Here is a 21,510-nt window from a genome sequence, read left to right on the forward strand (position 1 = left end):
TATAAAAATAAAGATAATATTCAAACTGGCATTTAAAAAAATTTTAAAAATTACAACTTCAAAATTTTAAATCTAAATTATCTATAGCATATTTGAATAAGTAATTTATAAAAATAATAAAAACATTTAATATTAAATTAATTTATTTAAATAAATTTGTATTATTTAGATTAATAATAGATTAGATTTATTAAGATTTATAATTTTATTTTAATAAACATAAAATCTAAACGGTGTATGGTGCTCGAAACCGTGCTCGGAAAGGAGTGGAGTGTAATAGAATACCAGCCGTGGAGCCCACTGATTGGAATAGTAATCAAAACGTAACCACAAAGGCAAGAGAGCCAGAAAATATCTCTTCCTTTTGGTCCTTTCACAAAATAAATAGACCATTTGCCATGGGACTTCCGATCAGGGAACCTGACCATTTCAATACAGAAAGAGACGGATGCGAGGAAAAGCGAGCCTGCTGCTGTGGTTCTTTTATTTTTTTGGGAAACTACCTTTACAGGCCCTTATAATTTACCCCAATTTTAAATTAGATTTCTGCAATTTTAATTGTTTTGATAGGGCCCTTGTATTTTTCACTGTTAATACGATTAATCCTTTTCCAATCTAACATCGTTTAAATCACTAACAAATCCATTAACTCCGTTAGTCTAAGCTAGCCAAGTAGATTAAATTCTTACATCGTGGACTAACAGCATGTACTCTGGAAGAGAACGAAACATCGATTAAGCAAAATTGTCTTCGCGCTCTCCTAAAAAATGCAAAGGCTTAGAGTTAGACGACATGTCGTTGTCCAAGTGGATCGGTCGTCAGTCTTCGTTATCATCAGAGGCCTTTGATTTCTTCGAATTCTTCAATGACACCAGCAACTCTGATATGTGCTCTGTCGGCGACATCGTTTTCTGTGAGAAGCTCTTCAAAGACACCAACTGATCTCCTCCCAAGATTAGCGACATGAAAGATCTAAGCAGACTGCCATGCTATCGTCGAAGATCCGAGTCAATGTCCATATTGCAATCTGCATGACCCGACCCAACAACTCCACCACTTGTGGATTCTCGCCGATTCATGATGAGGAACAATAGGTCCTTGGATTATCGCAGACTCCATCGGTCTTCCACCTCCGTCGTGATGCTGGCATTGAAAACTGAGAGGAATCCTTTGGTGAGGAGCGTTGTGCAGTTGAGATCATTGTGACGAAGGCAATAAAGCCGCGGTGGTTCTTCCTTTTCTTGGGGTCATCAAGGTACCATAAGAGATGGAGCTCAGTTAAATTAAGAATCGGCAATTTTGCCGAAACCCTTCCACAACAGTGTTTCCAAATATGGGCCCAAAGACTATTCTGCTTGATTCCTCCAGCGCATGTTGTTAGTTCACGGTGTAAAAAAAATTAATCAACCTGACATCGAATTACCTTAGACCAACAGAGTTAATGGATTTGTTAGTGATTTAAACAGTGTTAGATGGAAAAGGATTAACTATATTAATTGTGAAAAATACAAGGGCCCAATCAAAACAACTAAAAGTACAAGGACCTGATTTAAAATTGGGGTAAGTTATTAGGACCTGCGAAGGTATCTTTCCTTTTTTTGCAAACAAAAAGGAACACGGCCTGAAGCCGTGTCTTGAGCAGGAAGCGTGACGTAATAATTACAAAAGCACTGAAGGTCTATAATGCACTGAGATACAGTTTTTCTGGACAAAATTACAGAAATAGATCCCCATAGGTAGGGTTGTTTATGGGATCGGATGGGATCAAGATACTCTTATCCCATGTCCCTTCTAAAAAAAATGATCAGGACTACATTTTTGTCTCATGTTCCATCTCAAAAGCTATCCCATCTTGTTAGGAGTCAAGATGAGCTCGGAACGTTTTGTCATTCTGATAAAATGAACAATGTAGAAGAAAGGTCTAAATAATAATATTCATTAATAACAAACATAACAATGTAGGATGGATGAAGCTCTTGAACATTCACTAGCGAGGAGCACTCTCAAACTTGATGAAGACGCCACTGAAGAAGAAGCATGTGGGCCGATACTAACGATAAAGATCTCTTGAACAGCATGGGGGTAGAGGGTGACGAAGAGAAAAGGGAAAGCCTTCACGTGATGAAATGGAGAGAAGGGAAGAGTGAAGTATCCAATCCAAGCATCCCTATTCCTTCTTGATTGGCCAAGTCTAAACAATGAAGTGAATGGTTGAGTTCCATGTAAAATGACATCGTTTTAATTGAATGGAGAGGCGGTGGAGGAATAGCTCAAAAGGGAGAAGCCGACCCCATTACATAGCTCCTTAATTATTCGAATAAAAAAAATATCAATATAACATGGAACATTCATTAGTAGGTTAAAACGACATGTATTATAAGTAAAAAAATGGACAACTATACATCACTCAAAATTGATTATCTAGATGTATCTTTGGATAACATGTTATATCATTCAAAAGCCAAAACACAACATTTTCATTTACCTGGGAAAAATGCCTCTTCAGCTCATTCGACTACAAGGCATGCTCCTCTTTACTTGATTTCTTGAAAAAAAATTAGAATTAGCAGTCAAACTCTAGAGTTTTTAACATGAATTAATGTGTGTTCTATGTGTTGTATTGAGTTTAAGAAATAAGTAATATTATTGATAACACGTAAATAGTACAACTTGTCAAGAATTTTTATACCATATATAGTAGTAAGTATTTCGTTTTTCTTTTTTTGATAGCAAACAGCACAACTAGCCTAAGACTGATTGAGATTATTGGAATCAACAAGTAGCAAGTCTAAAACATTAGAAGCCAGGGTAAAAGTCCTATGAAACCTAGGCCAGCTACTCAATGCGAACTTTGTGAAGTGATCTACCATTGTTTTCCTTCTGGTTTGTATACTGAATAATGCCATCCCAATCTCTTGACAAAGTTCAATGGATTTCTTCAATTAGCCCGATATGCTGATGGAGAGGGCTACAGTTCTATTGGGCCAAATGCACTGCCCCAAGAGAGTCACTCTCCACTACTAGTCTTCAGTATCCCAAATTCCAAGCTTCTTTCAAACCAAATAGAATAGCCCAAAGCTAAGTCTTGAAGCTGTCCATTCCTATATCTCCATGCATAAATCCAGCGAGGTAAAGTCTAGAGTTCAGATTACCCCTCCACAACCTTCCTTATTTAATACAGTAGGAAAAGCTCCATCTACATTAACAAGAACCTAATTAGAAAGAGAAGCACACCAGACTGTTCTTGTCGAAGGCATGCGCAGTGTTTCCTATTAGGTTCACGCTTCCAAATGAAGTTTTTTGTTTCACCATGTTTAACTTCATAGAAGCTATATCTGTGCTTGAATAGAGTCATTACTTCTGTTCTTACCTTCGAAGATTCTCTTATTGCAAGAAGTAAAATATATGTCTTCATATTCATATAATTAATTCATCAGATTCTCTTATTGCATGTTTGCCATATCTTACTGCAACATCTAAACTTATGAGAAAATCCGAAGGATGCAATTACATATTCTTTGTCTGTGACTGTGTATGTGGAAAAGTCAACGAAGAAAAATTACTGTGGTTGTCGCGTTTGTGTGCCAGTGGTCCTTGCGGTCCTAGAAGCGGTGCTGCTGTCGCATAATGCGATTGTGGTCCAAGGGCAAAGCTGCCTCATTGGGTAGAACAAGATTACAAGATGCTCCCTGATACGTCGTCGCTTTAATTTAGCGCATTTCTTTTACAATTCATGGCAGCCATTGATGCAGATTTGTGATATCACTATATGATCCCACAAAACTATACTCACTCAACTTTCTCAAAGACCAACCTAGCCAGAGTATGTGAATTTTAGTTCTCACGAGGTGATTTTGCCTCACTCCTTCCTATTGTCAACATTTAGTCTTCACTCACGCTTCCTTCCTTTAAAATTCTGGACCCACAAGTGTTAATACCCATAATTGCTTTTTCCAATAGGAATAAAAATCCTTTAATAATATTTGTTTATTATATCCCAAATCCAACAAATAAAAATATATTTTATTATTGATTAGTAAAATCAGGATTATAATATGTATTAAAAAATTTTCTTTCAATAAACTAGCTAGAAATTAAATGCCTCTATCTTCTAGATACCAAACAGGGCATTGGTGTACAAGAAAATAATAAATAAAAGCCTTGCCCTAGTGAGAGAAAAATTCACTCATAGTCATAGACACTTCATTGGCCATGATTCTTCACTTCCAGATCCAACCGTCAGCTTTCAGGATTGAAAATACTTGGTGGATTAAAAGTTTAAAACAAATAATTTCTTAAGAGAATTGTAGTTAGGTTCCAAAAGATCAATTTAATTATATATAGTCAGGTTCTAAAAAACTTTACTAAAAGATAAGTTGCAAATATCCAAGTAGATAGTTGTACTGTAATTGCCCCAATCTTCTATGAAATTAAAAAATCATGTTGCTTTTAATAATAAGTCAATTACTCATCAAACAAGAGAAAACGAATAACTTGGGCCAAATAACAAGAAGAAGCAAACACAAAAAAGAAACTAAGAATAAAGCTGAAGAATACGAAGAAACTCAACTGAAAAAGTAAACGACGAAAACGAAAATGGCCCAGATTAAAAAACCGAAACCCAATTTTTTTTTCAAAAAAAAAAAAAACAAAGGACTCCCAGATGAAATCAAATCTCTCATGAAAATTCTTAACTCCTCTCAAATTTACTGATCAAAGTCAATTCCAAGTGCTAAAATTTCACAATTTTGTTCTTTGGAGTTACACAACTGGAATTTGCAATTTCAAATCCTAAATTTACTGGCTAACTAAAATCATGGGTTGTCAATTAGAAATAGAAAAATAAACATAATTTTTGTTCTTGAACATTTTTTTAATTATCCATTTTTAAACTTTGATTTAAAATAACTTAGTCCATGTAGTTTTGTAACTCAAAACAATTTAGTCTTTTTATAGTTTTCAATTCGAAACAACACAATTCTAATACGCTACAAGGATATTAAGTTATTTTAAATCAGAATTTAAAAACTCAATCAATAATTGAAAAAAAAAGTTTAGGGACAAAAAATTATATTGCTCCATGATATGTAACATTGATTTTCTATACTTAAAAAAAGGTTAGGTTGCTATTTTATTTTATAAGTCTCACTACTACAAAATAAGTTTACAGGAGCGCTTTTTTTTACCGTATCGAGCACTTCAAAAGCGCTCCCGTATCGAGTACTCCGAAATGTACAGGAGCGCTTAAAATAAGCACTCCTGTACGTACGCTATACAAGAGCGCTTTCAGAAAAGTGCTCCTGTAATGGAGCTCCAGTATATAAGGGCACACGTCATTACGGGAGCGCTCTCTACAAGAGCGCTCTTGTATGCTGCCATATCGAAGCGCTCTTTGTATGCTGCCACCATACCGAAGCGCTCATTAAAAGAGCGCTCCGGTATGTGCCGTATAGGAGCGCTATAGAAGAGCACTCCTGTATATCACTCTTAATCAGAGCGCTCCCGTAAGTTAATTTACAGGAGTGCTCTTTAAATGAGCGCTCCCGTATATTACTTTTATTTTTTTAAAATCAGATTTTTGAAATTTCTCCTTTTATTTATCTTTAACAATAGCAAATCATAATATCAAAAACTAATTGAAAAATAATATCAACATAAAAATTTATATACAAGAAAAGAATTTGAAACTGATATAACAATTTCAATTTTCTAACTAACTTAGTTTAATTTCTAACAAGCCTAACAAATGAAACTATTGTTATTTTTTTAACATTGAAATCTAACTTCCTATTACAAATAATCAATAATATATTCTGACCACTTTTCAACTAAATCTTCTATTTGCTTCATATTAAAATGTGAATATCTTGCTCCAACAAAATACTACACAAGATATGAAAGCAATATATAAGTAATTAACATTATACTAACTTAATTTCAAAGCTTTTGACTTACATTTTCAGGAATGATCAACTCTTGTTATGTGATTACTTCTCTCATAAACTTTATAACATAGTATCCACACTCCTAACCTTATAATTGTGTAGATACCTATAAAACAATAAAAGATGTCATTATCAAAATATGGTAGAAATAAATTCTAACTTAATTTAAAATACTTCAATGATGAAGTTATATATATATATATATATATATATGATATAAGTATTTGCTATCGAAAATCCAGTAGAGTCTCCCCTATAGCTTGGAAGTTCTAGAATTTTTCAAAAATTCTACATCAATCCAGAACAACATATTCAGAATAACAAACATAAAATATCAATCAAACAATCATTTAGATATATACCAACTTGTTTTATTAAGAAAATAATACAAATCTTTATTCTTTTCTATGAATAAAACTCAACAGGATCAGGTCTTTTGGTGTTTGGAGGGAGACCTTCACCTCTTCGATAACGTGCTACAGTCCTATTATATAATGATTAAGCATACTAAGTAAAAACTAATTGTTATAATAAACATATATAAAGAATATAGAACTAAAAACTTACTAATTAAATAATATCCTCATAGATTTGTAGTTCTTAAAGTCATTATCTCTTAATGAATCAAGATAATAAATCACAGGGAAGAATGGATTGTAAATTCTGTCAATCAATTGTAATTTAATTAATAACAATAATCTCCCTTAAAAGTATATTTCATAAATAAAATAAAAATGTTCAAGTAGTTTCCTCAACTTTAATCTAAATTATCAACTACAAATACTCTATAATTCTAATATAAATAACTTCAATTCATATATTATCTATAATATTGATTATTAAAAAAATATATATGAAATTTATTCTCAAATATATATAAATTAATTATTAAAAAAATACCTTCAAAGTGTATTCTTCATGGCAGAAAACGGCGGTCTTCACAGCAACAGCAACGTCGCTTCCTCCGCTGTACAGCAGTGACGCACGGTGGCAATGGAGGTCTTCACGGCGTCGCTTCCTCCGGTGTACAGCAGTGGCACATATCTGCAACAGCAATGCAGATCTGGAACAGCAAACAGCAAACAGCGAACAGCACTCAGCGGACAGATGCCGGTGATGGCGAAGGAGATGCCAGTGACGGCGATGGCAGGGCAGAAACAGAGACAGATGCGCTACACAAAGACGGACGAGCGGCAAACAGCGAACAGTGAACAGCGCTCTTGAAAGAAACAGTAAACAGCGGTGATGATAGACTGATACAGCAAAGATCTGGAACTCGTTGGGAACGCACAGCCTCAGCAAAAGAGAGAGAGGTTTGAAAGAAACTTAATGGAGAAAAAAAAAACTGACGGGAGATAAATAAAGGCCGCAAGCACTCTTCCGAAGTGCTCGTGAATGAGCGCTCTAAACAGTATCTTTCGGAGCGTTTAAGTACGAGCGCTCCCGAAGGTATTTTTAAATTTTTTATAATATTTTATTTATATTAATTAAGAGCGTTATCTTATTGAGAAGCCTGACATACAGGAGCGCTTATTTAAAAAAGTGCTTCGGTAAATTCTGCATTCACATTTTAGAGCGCTTATTTAAAAAGCGCTCCTAAATATCTGCTCTTAAAGATATATTCTGTAGTAGTGTCTCACATTTATATTTGCCATTTATCCTACTTATTAGCAACATAAATTTCAACTATCATTGCTTTACATCCATTTGAGTGGGGAAAAAAGCAATGGGGTTTTGTTGGTTACGTCTTACGTGGTCATGCCCCTATCTTGAAAATAAGTTGAAGAAATTTCAAAGATCAGTTAACAAAGGCTACCCGACTACTATCATCCAGCTGCTACGATACCATTCACTGTACTGCAGCCATCAAATTGGACTCCACCTCACTGCAAAATCAAATAATCTATAACTAAAAGCTCCGACACTCGGATATGTTCTTAATCAGTTTTGACAGCACTATGATGGCCCAGTAGGAACGGAGATTCCCAGCTCATAAGTCACTTACTACAATCTGTCATCTATGAATGTCCTTTTGCCTACTTTCTCAATCATTTATTGATTACTTGATCGTCCTCAAGGAAAAAAAAAAGAGGCACACTGAAAGCTAGTCGTTAAGAAACCAGCCTCACCAATGACCCCACCAGCTAACAGCAAACATACAATGGTTCGGAATTGCTTCAGTACACTCATTGCCGCCTAGCTCCATGTCATTCATCACTTGAATGATCAAATTAAAAATTTACGTTGGTTAGATTGTCATATGTGTATCATGGAGAAAAAAATCTCTTCCTAGTGAGAGCGTAGCCTTCTCTCCATCGTGAGGGGCTTCTTGCGCTGCTTTAGGTCAGTGAGTGATGATGAGCCAAAATGTTTTCTACTTTCACTCTTGTTTTCTGTACAGGTACTTGTATCCTCATAGCTCAGTCATTGTACACGTGTGCTAATTGATAAGTAACTGAATTATAACTTAATTAGTTGCAATGCTTATGATTTAACCAACTACGTAACAGCTTCTCTAACAACAGAAACAGGGGTGAGGTGTGGGTGAAACAGACAAGTGTGACTGTGAGTTTCTTCTGTGTGCTTTAATTTTTTTTTCTTTTCCTTTTCTCCTTTTGCCACTTTCTCTTTCAGAATGTTTACTTCAAAATTTTGTCCATATATTTTTGAAAAGGAGACAAGTCCTAATGATTTCCTGTTGCAAGAGAAATACGATCTCTAATACGAGTTCTTGAATCTAAATTCTTTTATTAACTTATACAATATCGGTAAAATATCTTTTCTTCGAATCTGAAGGATGGGATGATTGCATAAGAAATATTGACACGAAATATACTTTGTTAGACTTACATGACTTAAGAGACCATCAGCATATATTGTGATTGATCACGACCACTTTTCTTCTTTCTACTAATAATTTTCAAAATTATAACTCCAAAATTTAAAACATCTGATGTTTCAGAATTGTTTAAACATTACAAACTCAGACGTATAACGCTAGAATATATCAATTATAAAATTTTATTTGATAAGTACATCTAGAAATTTAAACTCATAAATTGAAAGGCAAACTTTTCTAAGTCAATTTAAAACTTATTATATTCCAACAATTCTATTTATATCCTTATTTGCATTGATATATAGCTACCATCCATTTTAGCCAGTCCAAAATCTAAAGTTTTAGAACTCATTTTATCATCTAATAAAATATTACTTGGTTTCAAATCATGACGTATAATTTTAAGATGAAAATATTCATGAAAATGAAGCATTCCTCTTAATATTTCACCATTTTGAGAATGTAATAACTCAGAAATTTTAAGTAAAATTAAAATCTATGATAAAGTTTTTAAATATATTTTTATTAATTTTGGAATAAATTTAGCAATCTAGAAAGTTACTTTAGTGGAGATTGTGCTAATAACCCATGAACCGGTTTCCTTCTTGGTTTGAATCCTGCCATTACCAATATTCGGTGAAGTTACCAAATCACCCTCTATTTAAAAAACTATTATAGAATTAGATTTTTTTATTTCACTTTCTCTAGGATTCTTTCTTAAAAGGAGCCGGAAACTTTGAACCCTAAATCCTTTGCATCTCTCATCTTCTTCCTTCTCCGTCTTTGTCCTCCCTCCACCAACGCAATGACCCTGGTCACTGTGGGTGCACTTGAAACGTTTCATTCTTCCTCCCCTATTCTTCTTTGTTTATCTGACGACTTCTTCTTCATAAGTACAAGGTTGCCGTTGTGTTCGTGTTGTGTGGTGCATTTGGGTCCTTTCTCTCTCTGTTCTATATGTATGTCACCGAAGAGTGAATGAGGAGTGGTTCGCCGTTATTGAAAGCTTGAATCACAAGTTCCCTTCTCCCTTGTTTCATCGACTTCTTCCTTTTCCTTCCCTTCTTGATCATTAATAATTAAGGTGAGAAGCTTCAAACTCTTCTTGTTGATCCTGTGCGCGTGAGTGTGTGATTTAATGATTGAAGTTCCAATTTCATCCCTTGCGTTGCCATACGTGTTTGATTGGGGAGGGGAGATTGAGATTCAAATATGTTGGAATTAACTCTAAACGTATAGTATTAACATAGGACAATATTAGATTTTTAATTGTATATATTATTCAACATAGTTAGGGCAGTTATAATTAATTTGGTTATAACTATTTTGTTTTCTATTATTATTTTATTCTTTGATAAATCTTTATTTTATTCTTTGATAGATCTTTTTTTTCATATAAATATATCTCATATCGAAATTGATAAGGCTCCCAAAATCATGGTTTCGCCTTCCAACATTACGGCTACTCTCCTGTTGAAGGAATTGCTTAGTCCTTATCTTATGCCTCTTTATTGTTTACTCAGGATCAATATAATAGGCTTCTCACTCTCATGTAGACTGTTGCATTTGTTGCTTCACCAACTCCCTCAGCAAAAGTTAATCTTGTGATTATCTCTCCTTCCACTCCTTCTCTCAATGCATCTTTGACACTAGGTATATCTCACTTACTTTCTTGTAAACGCCTTTCGTTTGCCTTGATCATTGATAGTGGCATGGCCGATCATATATGTTCTTCTGTTGATCATTTTTTTAAGTTAGTTTCTATTTTTTCTATTTTTATTCTGTTACTTGATGATTTTATTATTCAGGTCTATCATTCTGAAACCATTTATCTTTCCTTTAATTTTTATTTTATTAATGTTTTGTTTATTCCTCAAAATGACTATCATTTGATTTTTGTTTCTAAACACACTTTTCACCTTTACTGTTTCTTTATCTTTAATGCTACTCATTGTTTCATTTAAGACCTTGACTCCTGGAAGATGATTGGAATATCTAAGGTTTAGAGTTGTCCCTATATTCTTCAAGATTATGTTGATCTGAACTTGACTCATTACTCCAAATGTTGGTCTCCATCCAACTTGGACCATGCAAAAAGAATGCGGGTTCACGTGGCAATGACAATGTAATTGGATCATTACTAAGATATGAAACAATTGTGGCAATGGAAGGCATTGCTGCTGGATTTTCTTGAACATATAATCATCTTTGATTTAAGTGCAAAAAGTTTTCGGTCCTATATGTAATTGAACATTTCTAACTATTTCACCTTTCTTAAGAAAAGTAATTTTCTCCTTAACCTCATTAAAATATGACATACAATTCCATGTTTGCCCTTAACAATAAGGGTAAAAATGATTGAAATCACACATGTTCCAAAGAGGGAAAAAGAAATATATTCCGTGCAACAATAAGGAAATTTGAAAATAATTTCAAACTGTAAATTAAAACTTCATATACTAACGAGGAAAGGATCTAGTTATAGACATTTCATTGATAGAAGATGGAATGGAATTGTTGGCAGATCGATGACCCGAATCTGGCTCCGTCCTACCAAGTTCAAAAAATGCGGGTTCGCGAGGAAATGGTAATTCTACTGAAAGATCGCTTAAATAAGAAACAACTCTTGACATTGGAGGCCTGTCCTCTGCTTTCTCTTGAACACACAGTAACCCAATCTGGATGCACTTAATCACTTCGGTTTCACAGCAAGATTCTTTCAAATTCGGATCCATTATTTCCATTGGTGTCTCACACTTCCATTGCTTCCAAGCCTGCAAAAATATTCAGAGTATCATATATATGTGTCATGATTTGCGATTTCATCTTAATTATAAGTTTCTATGCATCAGTAATGATATAACGATCAATAATAGACATAGCGGCGTTCTCAATAGTTTCAGCATATTTATATCAGTATTTATTGAAATTTGACAAACATTAAACTTGCCTATTTTAACTCATGACATGTTCTTAACGGTCATTAAAGGTAGCAAACTAGTATTAGTGATAGTACTCATATAAGTCAGAAGGCCATCCATGTTAGGCAATTCATAAGATCTAGAATTTTTCCTTCCACATATAATCTCAAGGATCATGACTCCAAAACTAAAAATATCTGATTTCTCTGAATATTTTCCAAAATTTACATACTCAGGAGGCATATAACCGCTGCATGCATAAGCAACAAAATCAATATATATATCCTAACAAAATAAAGCCAAAATATTTTAGACGTCTGCACTAAGGAGAAACAAGGGGGGGAAATATAAACATTCGAATGACTTACTATGTCCCTACTATTCTTCTTGTACATTCTTGCTCTTGATCTATTGCCACCATTCTTGCCATCCCAAAATCAGAAAGTTTGGGATTCATGTTTTCATCCAATAATATATTGCTAGGTTTGAGATCACGATGTATAATTTTAAGGCGTGAATGTTCATGAAGATAAAGAATTGCCCGACCAACTCCTTTGATGATTTTAAAGCGCTTAGACCAATTTAATAGCTTTTTCTTTTGGGAATCTGTAAATTTTCACATATCAACAAGTAGATGACAAAATAAATGTTAAACTTCAATTAAAGTTAGTACTGGATAAAGAAATATCTTCAAGAGTAAAGAGCGAATGACAGACCAAACAAAAAGTAGTCAAGGCTCTTATTGGGTATGAATTCGTAAACAAGTATCTTCTCATGCTCTTGTAAGCAAAATCCCAACAGTCTCACTAGGTTTCTATGTTGAAGATTAGCTATCAGTAAAATCTCATTCTTAAATTCCATCATGCCTTGCGCAGAGCTTGCAGAAAGTCTCTTCACAGCTATCTCTTGTCCATTAGATAGAGTACCCTATGACCATAAATTTACAACAAGGTACATATCACATTACTTGTTAAAAAAAGTTATCGTTTGCAATAAATATATACATATCAAGTCAATTATTTCTCACCTTGTAAACTTCCCCAAATCCTCCTCGGCCTATCCTGTTGCGAATTGAAAACCTATTTGTTGTTGCTTCAATTGTGGCAAAATCGAATTGTAGTGACTCCAAAGTAGTACATTCAGTTCCAACTAAACCAGTGTGTGTGTGTGTGTGTGTGTGTACACATATTTTTCAAAATAAGCATCTTAATGATAAGCATATATAATTGAAAAACATGAAGAGAATACTGGTTATTTTATTCACATTACGTACAGTTTTCTTTGAGAATCGCATATCTCTTCCTTGCTTTTCTTCTTAGCGAATAGATGACAAAATAGAACAGCAGGACTGTGAGAACAACTGGGATGACCACCATGATAATGATCCGTGGTCTGACTGTCCTCGCTCCTACTCAGCAGTAAGTGTGCAAATGCGTAACTAAATATATTAATTTGTAAATATTTGATAAAAGTTATGGCCTATAATTAATCTCTCTATGAGTTGCTTATGGATCAGCTTTCACGTCCTCATATCATAAATTGGTTCTTAATTTCCAATGCCATACTCTATAATTGATATTAAACATGCACTCAGTTGATCCCTATTTTATAAAGAGATCTGTTAGTAACTAGGACTAAATAAGTATTTTTGTTTATAAAAATATAAAGATGTTCAAAGATAACTTTCTAAGTTGATGTCATTCTTAATGCCTCGTTCGGTACAAGGAATTGTTTTCAATAAAATTGGAAGTGGAAGCAGAACTGAGATTTAAAAGTATATATGTTTGGTACCATGATGGAATGAGATATAAATTTTATTTGATATAATTTTTTTATTTTGAAAATACTAAAATACCCCTTAAATTTAAGGGAAAAAAATTTCGGAGCACCAGCATCGTCCTGTCCACTGGATGTTAGAATCGCCGTCTAACACCTTCATCTGACCACCTACCACTGCCGGAAATTGTCCAGAAATTAAGTAAAAGGAGATCAAAGACCAGAAAATGGGGTAGACTAAAAAATAATCATCACTAGTGCTTGGAATGGTAACTAACGAAAAGTATATTTGAAAGAAACAAAAGAATCTAGATGCTTTCCTTTGCAATTATCGCTATTCGAACAAAAATCTTCCCAGAAAAAGATAATTTTTATTTTTTTTTATTTGCCTTAGCTTGGATTTGACCGAGTCTAGACTTTCTTTAAGATAGAGATCTCTCAACCACATCCCTCAGAGATGCAGTCGTCCTCCGCCATACTTTTCTCCTTCCACCCTTCTCGTCGACACCCGCCGCCCCCATTGTACGTTTTTCCTCCTCCCATCCCTTTTCTTCTAATTCGAGATCAAAGAAGTAGATCGAAGGAGGGTTGAGATTGAAGAAGCTCTATTGCTAGAGAATCATCGCCACTGGGGGGGGTTAGTGAGTAGCATGGAATAGGGAAGGAGAAGGAGATGAAGGAGGAGGTGATGGCGGAGGTGGTGATGGCGGAGGTGGACACTGAGAAAGGAAAGAAGAGACAACGAAGGAGAAATGAATGGATTGGACTGAAAAATGAGAAAGGCATGGTTGTCAATACATTAAATTATAATGGATATAATGGTCATAAAAATGGTAGTTCTCTGGAAGTAGAGGCGGAGTCAGGATTTAAAAATAAAAGGTCATGATTAAAAAAAAATATATACTATAAAATTTTTATAAATTTTAGGAGGCACTATTACAGAATATATCTTTAGGAGCGGGTATTTAGGAGCGCTTCTTTAAAAAGCGCTCTAAAATGTAAATGCGGAATTTATCGGAGCGCTTTTTTAGAAAAGCGCTCCTGTATGTCAGGGCTTTTCAATAAGATAATGCTCCTAATTAATATAAATAAAATATTATAAAAAATTTAAAAAGACCTTCGGGAGCGCTCGTAGTTAAGCGCTCCGGAAGACTATCTTCCGGAGCGCTCTTCAAAGAGCGCTCCGGAAGATCAACTCTTTCGAAAGAATTGTTCTTCTGGAGCACTCGTCAAAGAGCACTCTGAAAGAGAGATCTTCCGGAGCGCTCTTTGAAGAGCGCTCCGGAAGACCACCTCTTCCGGAGCGCTCAATCATGAGCGCTTCGGAAGAGGTGGTCTTTTATATCTCTGCCTCCTGTCAGTTTTCTTTTCCCTATTTATGAGTTTCTTTCAAACCTCTCTCTCATTTGCTGAGGTTGTGCGTTCCCAACGAGTTCTAGATCATCGCTGTATCAGTCTATCTTCCGTCGCTGTTCACTGTTCCAGATCGTCGTTCGCCACTGTTCGTTGTTCCAAATCATCGTCTGCTGCTGTTCATTGTTCCAGATTAGTGTTCATCGCTGTTTGTTCATTTCTGTGTCATGTCGCGCCATCTGTCTCTGTTTTTGCGCTGCCATCGCCGTCACCGCCATCTCCTGCATCACTATTCTAGATCTACATTGCTATTCCAGATTTGTGCGGCTGCTGTACACCGGAGGAAGCGACACCGTGAAGACCTCCGTTGTAGCCGTGTGTCATTGCTGTACAGTCGAGGAAGCAACGCTGCAAAGACCTCCGCTACTGCCGTGAAGACTTCCGTTTTCTGCCGTGAAGACTACACTGTGAAGGTATTTTTTTAATAATTAATTTATAATGTAATATATTGATATATTTATATATATTTGAGAATAAATTTTACATATATTTTTTTAATAATCAATATTATAGATAATATATGAATTGGAATTATTTATATTAGAATTATGGAATATTTGTAGTTGATAATTAGATTAAAGTTGAGGAAACTACTTGAACATTTTTATTTTATTTATGAAATATACTTTTAAGGGAGATTATTGTTATTAATTAAATTACAATTGATTGACAGAATTTAGATGCATTATGCTACTAAATTTTTATTTGGATGAATTAATTTTTTGAGTTTAAATGTATTGTGTTGTGTAATTTGATTGTTTGATCATTTGGGAGGTTCTTCTTTTAAGGAAGATGTTGTTGAATTTTTTTTATAGAAATCTAAGTCTTTTGTTTATTGAATTTTGATAATCATATTAGTGATATGGATCATAAGTGGATGTCGGCTAATCAACTATCTAGAGAATATTGGGATGGTGTGGATGAATTCATTGAATTTGCATTTTGTTGTGATCAAGACCCCCTTGGAGTCATATGTCCTTGTTTGAAATGTTGCTATGGAAAAAGAGTAAAGCCAATAAAATTGAAAGATCATTTAATCTGTAATGGGATTGATCCAACTTATACTTGTTGAACCATGCATGGGGAGACAAGGAATGATGCAAATGATTGGAAGGATAGTGCGAGCTACTCAACATTTGATCGTGATAGTGGGACATATGATGTTGACCGTCTTGATGAAATGATTCATATATATAACTTCATCGCTGAAGTATTTTAAATTAAGTTAGAATTTATTTTCACCATATTTTGATAATGACATCTTTTATTGTTTTATAGGTACCTACACAATTACAAGGTTGGGAGTGTGGATACTATGTTATGAAGTTTATGAGAGAAGTAATCACACAACAAGAGTTGATCATTCCTGAAAATGTAAGTCAAAAACTTTAAAATTAAGTTGATATAATGTTAATTCCTTATATATTGCTTTCATATCTTGTGTAGTATTTTGTTGGAGTAAGATGTTCGTATTTTACTATGGAGCAAATAGAAGATTTAGTTGAAGAGTTGTCAGAATATATTATTGACTGTTTGTGATAGGAAGTTAGATTTCAATGTTAGAAAAATAACAATAGTTTCATTTGTTAGGCTTGTTAGAAATTAAACTAGGTTAGTTAGGAAATTAAAATTTTTGTATCAGTTTCAAATTCTTTTCTTGTATATAAATTTTTATGTTAATATTATTTTTAAATTAGTTTTTGATATTATGATTTGTCATTATTAAAGAGACGTAAAAGGAGAAATTTCAAAAAATCTGATTTAAAAAAAATTAAAGTAATATACGGGAGCGCTCATTTGAAAAGTGCTCCTGTAAAGTAACATACAGGAGCGCTCTTCCAGAGAGCGCTCCTATATGGTTCATACGGGAGCGCTCTTTATAAAAGCGCTCCGGTATGGTTGCATACGGGAGCGCTCTTGTAGAGAGCGCTCCCGTATGTAGCTCCCTTACAGGAGCGCTTTTCGAAAAGCGCTCCCGTATAGCGTATATACAGGAGCGCTTTTTTTAAGCGCTCCTATACATTTCGGAGCGCTCGATACGAGAGCGCTTCAAAAGCGCTCCCTAAAGTAAAAAAAAAAGCGCTCCTGTAAACTTATTTTGTAGTAGTGAGGGCTGAAAGTATATAACACCTATATAATATAAAAAAAATTTAAAAAATTGAAGGGTCATGGCCTTGTTGGTCCCTCTCCCTCCACCACTGATTGAAAGTGCTCCAGTTCCATCAGGGTAGGCAAGGAAGTTGGTTCCATTATTTTTGATAGAATTGGGTTTCACTTGAAATTGGATTGTATCATACCGAATGGGCTAATTCTTTACTTCCTTTGCCAATTCCATTTCCCAAGCTTCAATTCCATGTTACCAGACAGACCATAATTATGCCCATTCTAGAACCCTCATTTGTGCTCTAATTCTAGTTAATAGCGATAAAGCAATGCTTTACCGGACATCGAATCAGAAAGAGCAATACATTGTGGTTTTCATGATTCAATTAATTAAACTGACAGTTGAACTAATGACATAAAAATTAAATAAATATAATATTTATGTACACAAATATATAAATAAATATTAATTTGTCAATGGTGCTTGGAATCTTAACACCAAAGGTTAGATTCCTTGACTGCTAGAGCTAAAGGTAGAGGTTGGAGGAGAAGTAAGAGATTAAGTGTGGGCTATGGAGGAGAGATTAGAGATTAAAGAAGAAAAGACAGAAGGCAATTAGATATTAGAGAAGAGAAATCGTGAATCTAACCCGCCCTCGAGTTCTAGGTTAAATCCGGTCTTATGAAAATAGCCTAGTTTAATTCGGTCCAAAGGCAAATTTGGTTCAATTGGTTGAACCAAACAATTTTACTCTGCAGGCGACGATCGAACTGGTTTAAAAATCACATTATAATATTATGCCTTGTTTAAAAATCACATTTACAGTGTATAAAAATAATCACATTATACATGCATATTTTGAATAAATATCATATGAATATATATGCCAAATATCATTTTCAAGGAAAAAAAAAGCTATAAGTAATGTACCATGAATGGAATGTATTCTATTCTATCCTCATATGGTCATATGTCATCAATAATATTTCAATAAAAAACTAATAAAATAAAAATGTTATTTTCTTTGACCAGCTAGCCACTGGTCAACTGTTAAAGGGCATTTAATTTGGATTTTTTTTTTTTGCATGTGTTAGAAATAATTACAACTAAATTTAAAAAGACTTGAGAATATTTCAATATATTGTCAAGATTTATTTATAGGAAATTCTTTATTTAGGATTTATTAAATTTTTTTAATAATAACTTAATTTCAAGTAATTACATCAATAATTAATTTTCTTGCATTAAAAAAATAAAACAATTAAATAGGTCATGATGCAAGTGAATTGAACTCCATACATTATTGTCTCATTTGTTTCTTTTCTCCGTTGTTTTTTTTTTTTTGGGCAATCACGTGTTTTTTGACCATCCCACTGTCTCATTGGCTGAACATGGGACGAACGGCTGATTTTGACCAAGCAATAGGATTAAACAATTGTCTTGTTCGACCCAGCACAAAGTTTTTTTTTTAAAAAAATATTAATGACATGGCAGAAAATTGCAACAAATAATTAAATCAAATAGGCAAAAATCCCAACAATGAGCTTAAATACTCAAACTTAAAATCTCAACCCAAGGATTTGGTTATGTATTTTATTTTTGGCCATAGGATTTGATTCTTTACCATGGCTGCCCTCTATAATTGCTCAAACACAGCTAAAGCATCCATGCTGTTTTTAATTTTTTTAAAAAAAATTTATTTGTAACAAATCTACTCCTCTGCAGTACATTTCATTTGAACAATCGATAGATATAGATACACCGGAGTAACCCTGATCCCTCGAAACTCTCCTTCAACCATTAAATTTATGCCGTCATAAGCAAACAAAAGTTACTTGTCAAAGTCTCAAAATATAAAATAAAAACCTTTACACAATATAAAACAAGCAATGATATTTCAAATCATTATGCAAAATATGTTATTTGCTCTAAACTTTAAAGGATCAAGTTGATCCGATCAACCCATCTGCTCGCTTGGTAGTTGGTCATAGGTTTTTTCTTTTTTCTTTTTTTTTAAAAATGGTTCAGATTCTTTTATCCGTCTGTCTCCCTCATTCGTCATTCCCATCCTATGTATTATGTATATGTAAGTATAAAACTATTGAGACTGGTCAAAAAATATATAACTATATATTGGTATAGTCGTTGGTCACAAGATTCTTTTATCTAGGAAAATGGCTGTAGTTTAAAGATGTTGACTTGAAAATGGCTGTTTTTTAATTGGAAATAACAAAATTTTGAATAAAAAATTACTAGAGGTCAATAAAAAAAATCTTTGCCAATAATTATGGTTTTTAAAAGTGATCTCAAGAAGGAAATTCCCCTTGTGATATTTGATAGGGAGCCGATGCTCCTCCATTCCCGGGTTATGGAAAAATGACATGTTAAGATTAAAAAAAAACATAATTCAATTTTAGTTTCGGACAGAATGATTCTAAAATTCCAAAAAAAAAAAATCACAGTTTCTTGAACTATAAAGAGCCAATGTGATGCTCCAATAATTTCAATTTGACAAATATGGTCTATAAAAATTTGCAACTGATCTTTTATAACTTATATGTGAAAGCTGAAAAAAAAAATCAAAATTCCTCGTTAAATTTTATAAGATCATTTACAAATATTATATAATAAACGTCAAATTTCAGTAGATTAATATTAAACTCATGTAACTAAATGAACGGATTAAACAGATTTTGAAATTTTCCAATGTTTCTGGTTGATTTTGAAACATGAGTTGCAATTTGAAAGATTGTTGTCAAAAAATGGGATAATTACTAACTAAATTAGAAACTTTACCTTCCCGCGTTGGGTCTCCTTGGCCACCATCAATCGGAACAGAGTCAGGTGGAACACGAGCAGGACGACGGCGCACGACTTCAACTTCTCTGTAAAAGAGTCGCGATCCAAACATGAGACTGCAGCTAGGATACAGAACCATCCCGCTCTCTCTTCCAAGGCAACACAACGAAATATCTCCCATCATATCCCTCAGACATCTCCGGCAATCTCCGCTCCTCAGATCCGGCGAGCACTGCACCAGAGCGTACACCCTTTGATTCCCCGATTTTCCCGTCCTCGTCGCAAATTTCTTCTCGCCTGCCTCCACACCATCCGTCGCCTCTGCCAGAGCCTCGTTCAACGTGTTTGCCAACACCCACCCGACGCTGCGTTGCTCTGGTGATTTTGGAATCGTACTGATATTCACGAGCTTAAGCCTCGGCCATTCCTCCAAGGCGGAGAAGATGGAACGATTCGAATACCGAACTAAGCACTCGTGATACCAAACGATGGCCTCTTTAGAGTAGAAACAGCGCGACGCAATTCTCTGGATCGCCAATTCGAGGCATTTTTTGCACATCTGACGTGTGATGTCGCCGCGACACAGGAAGAGGCCATAGATTGCCTCAGTGGCGATTCCGTCTCCTCCGTTGACTGTGGTGTTGTAGAATTCAGCGGCGCCGGTGGCGTGAGAAGATAAAGAGGAAAGGACAGTGTTGAGGTTGAAATGGTAGGAACTATTGGGAGTGAAGTTTTTGTTGGTTGAGCAGAAGTGGTAGAGATAAACGGGAGGCTCTTTAGTGTGAAAATAAACACCGTCATGTGCTTCAGCCATCGCTGCGGCGGAATATGGAAGGAAGCTGAGAAAGAGATGGAATGTGAAGTGGAGGTAAGGCATATTCTTAGTTTGATGAATAACTGACATCAAGGTGAGAAGTTGGCCTTCATATTCAGAGTCAGGACATGCACAGTGGTTGACAATAATATCCTAAGTTAAATAAAATATTTTTAAAAAAATTCATCATTTAAATCTTCTAATTTTAACTGAATTGTAACTCAATCTCTAAATTTTGACTCATTATAACTCAATTCTTAAAGTTTTGACTCGATTGTAAATTAATCTTTGAACTTTGCCTCTAACGATTTAAACCCTATAGTTTTAACCTCTTAAATATTGGTCCTTATATTTTAAAAATTAAAATTATAAAGATTAAAAATATTTTAAAGTTTATTATTAATAAACTTTAAAATATTTTTAATCTTTATAATTTTAATTTTTAAAATATAGAAATCAATATTTAAGAAATTAAAATTTCAAGGATTAAATTGCAAGAGGTAAAATTCAATGACTGATTTATAACTAAACTAAAACTTTAAGAACTGACTTACAATGAGTCAAAATTTAAAAATTCAGTTACAATTAAGTCAAAACTATAATGATCAAATGATTAATTTTTTCAATATTTTCTTAACTTTTAATAAATACACATTCTCTGTCATCGCTCACACACATTGAATTCTCTCTGATTAGAATATGCATGAATGACATATCTTATAATAATATGTAATAATTTGTGTGTGCAAGAAGAGAATTAATTAGGCCACAGTTTTGTGGTATGAATCCAGCACTTGAAAATTGACCCAGAATATTGCGTCTCTTTGGCCAAACGGAATATTGATTCTTTAAGTTCTTCCATTTTCTAAAATTCAAAATTGATGACGTTGGGTAATTTG

At 34.1% G+C, this 21,510-nt stretch overlaps 2 protein-coding genes across 2 annotated transcripts; one reads left to right on the forward strand and one right to left on the reverse strand.

Annotated features, from left to right (window-relative positions):
- Window positions 1-11,079: 11,079 nt before the first annotated feature.
- Window positions 11,080-20,695, reverse strand: LOC129286988 (cysteine-rich receptor-like protein kinase 10). The gene is made up of 7 exons (XM_054923105.1): window positions 19,795-20,695; window positions 12,979-13,113; window positions 12,733-12,854; window positions 12,422-12,632; window positions 12,074-12,311; window positions 11,805-11,955; window positions 11,080-11,558 (listed from the first exon to the last, which is right to left on the reverse strand). Exons 1-7 carry the CDS (start codon window positions 20,672-20,674, stop codon window positions 11,244-11,246), a joined length of 2,052 nt encoding a protein of 683 aa, XP_054779080.1. The 5' UTR covers window positions 20,675-20,695; the 3' UTR covers window positions 11,080-11,243.
- On the forward strand, window positions 14,848-16,373 carry LOC129286987 (uncharacterized). The gene is made up of 2 exons (XM_054923103.1): window positions 14,848-15,307; window positions 16,173-16,373. The coding sequence occupies exons 1-2, from the start codon at window positions 15,062-15,064 to the stop codon at window positions 16,284-16,286; spliced, it is 360 nt and encodes a 119-aa protein (XP_054779078.1). The 5' UTR covers window positions 14,848-15,061; the 3' UTR covers window positions 16,287-16,373.
- Window positions 20,696-21,510: the final 815 nt, after the last annotated feature.

The sequence above is a fragment of the Prosopis cineraria genome, unplaced genomic scaffold (assembly GCF_029017545.1).
Source record: "Prosopis cineraria cultivar Desert tree isolate PC_DT_omini unplaced genomic scaffold, ASM2901754v1 PC11, whole genome shotgun sequence".
In the NCBI taxonomy this organism is placed as follows: Eukaryota; Viridiplantae; Streptophyta; class Magnoliopsida; order Fabales; family Fabaceae; genus Prosopis; species Prosopis cineraria.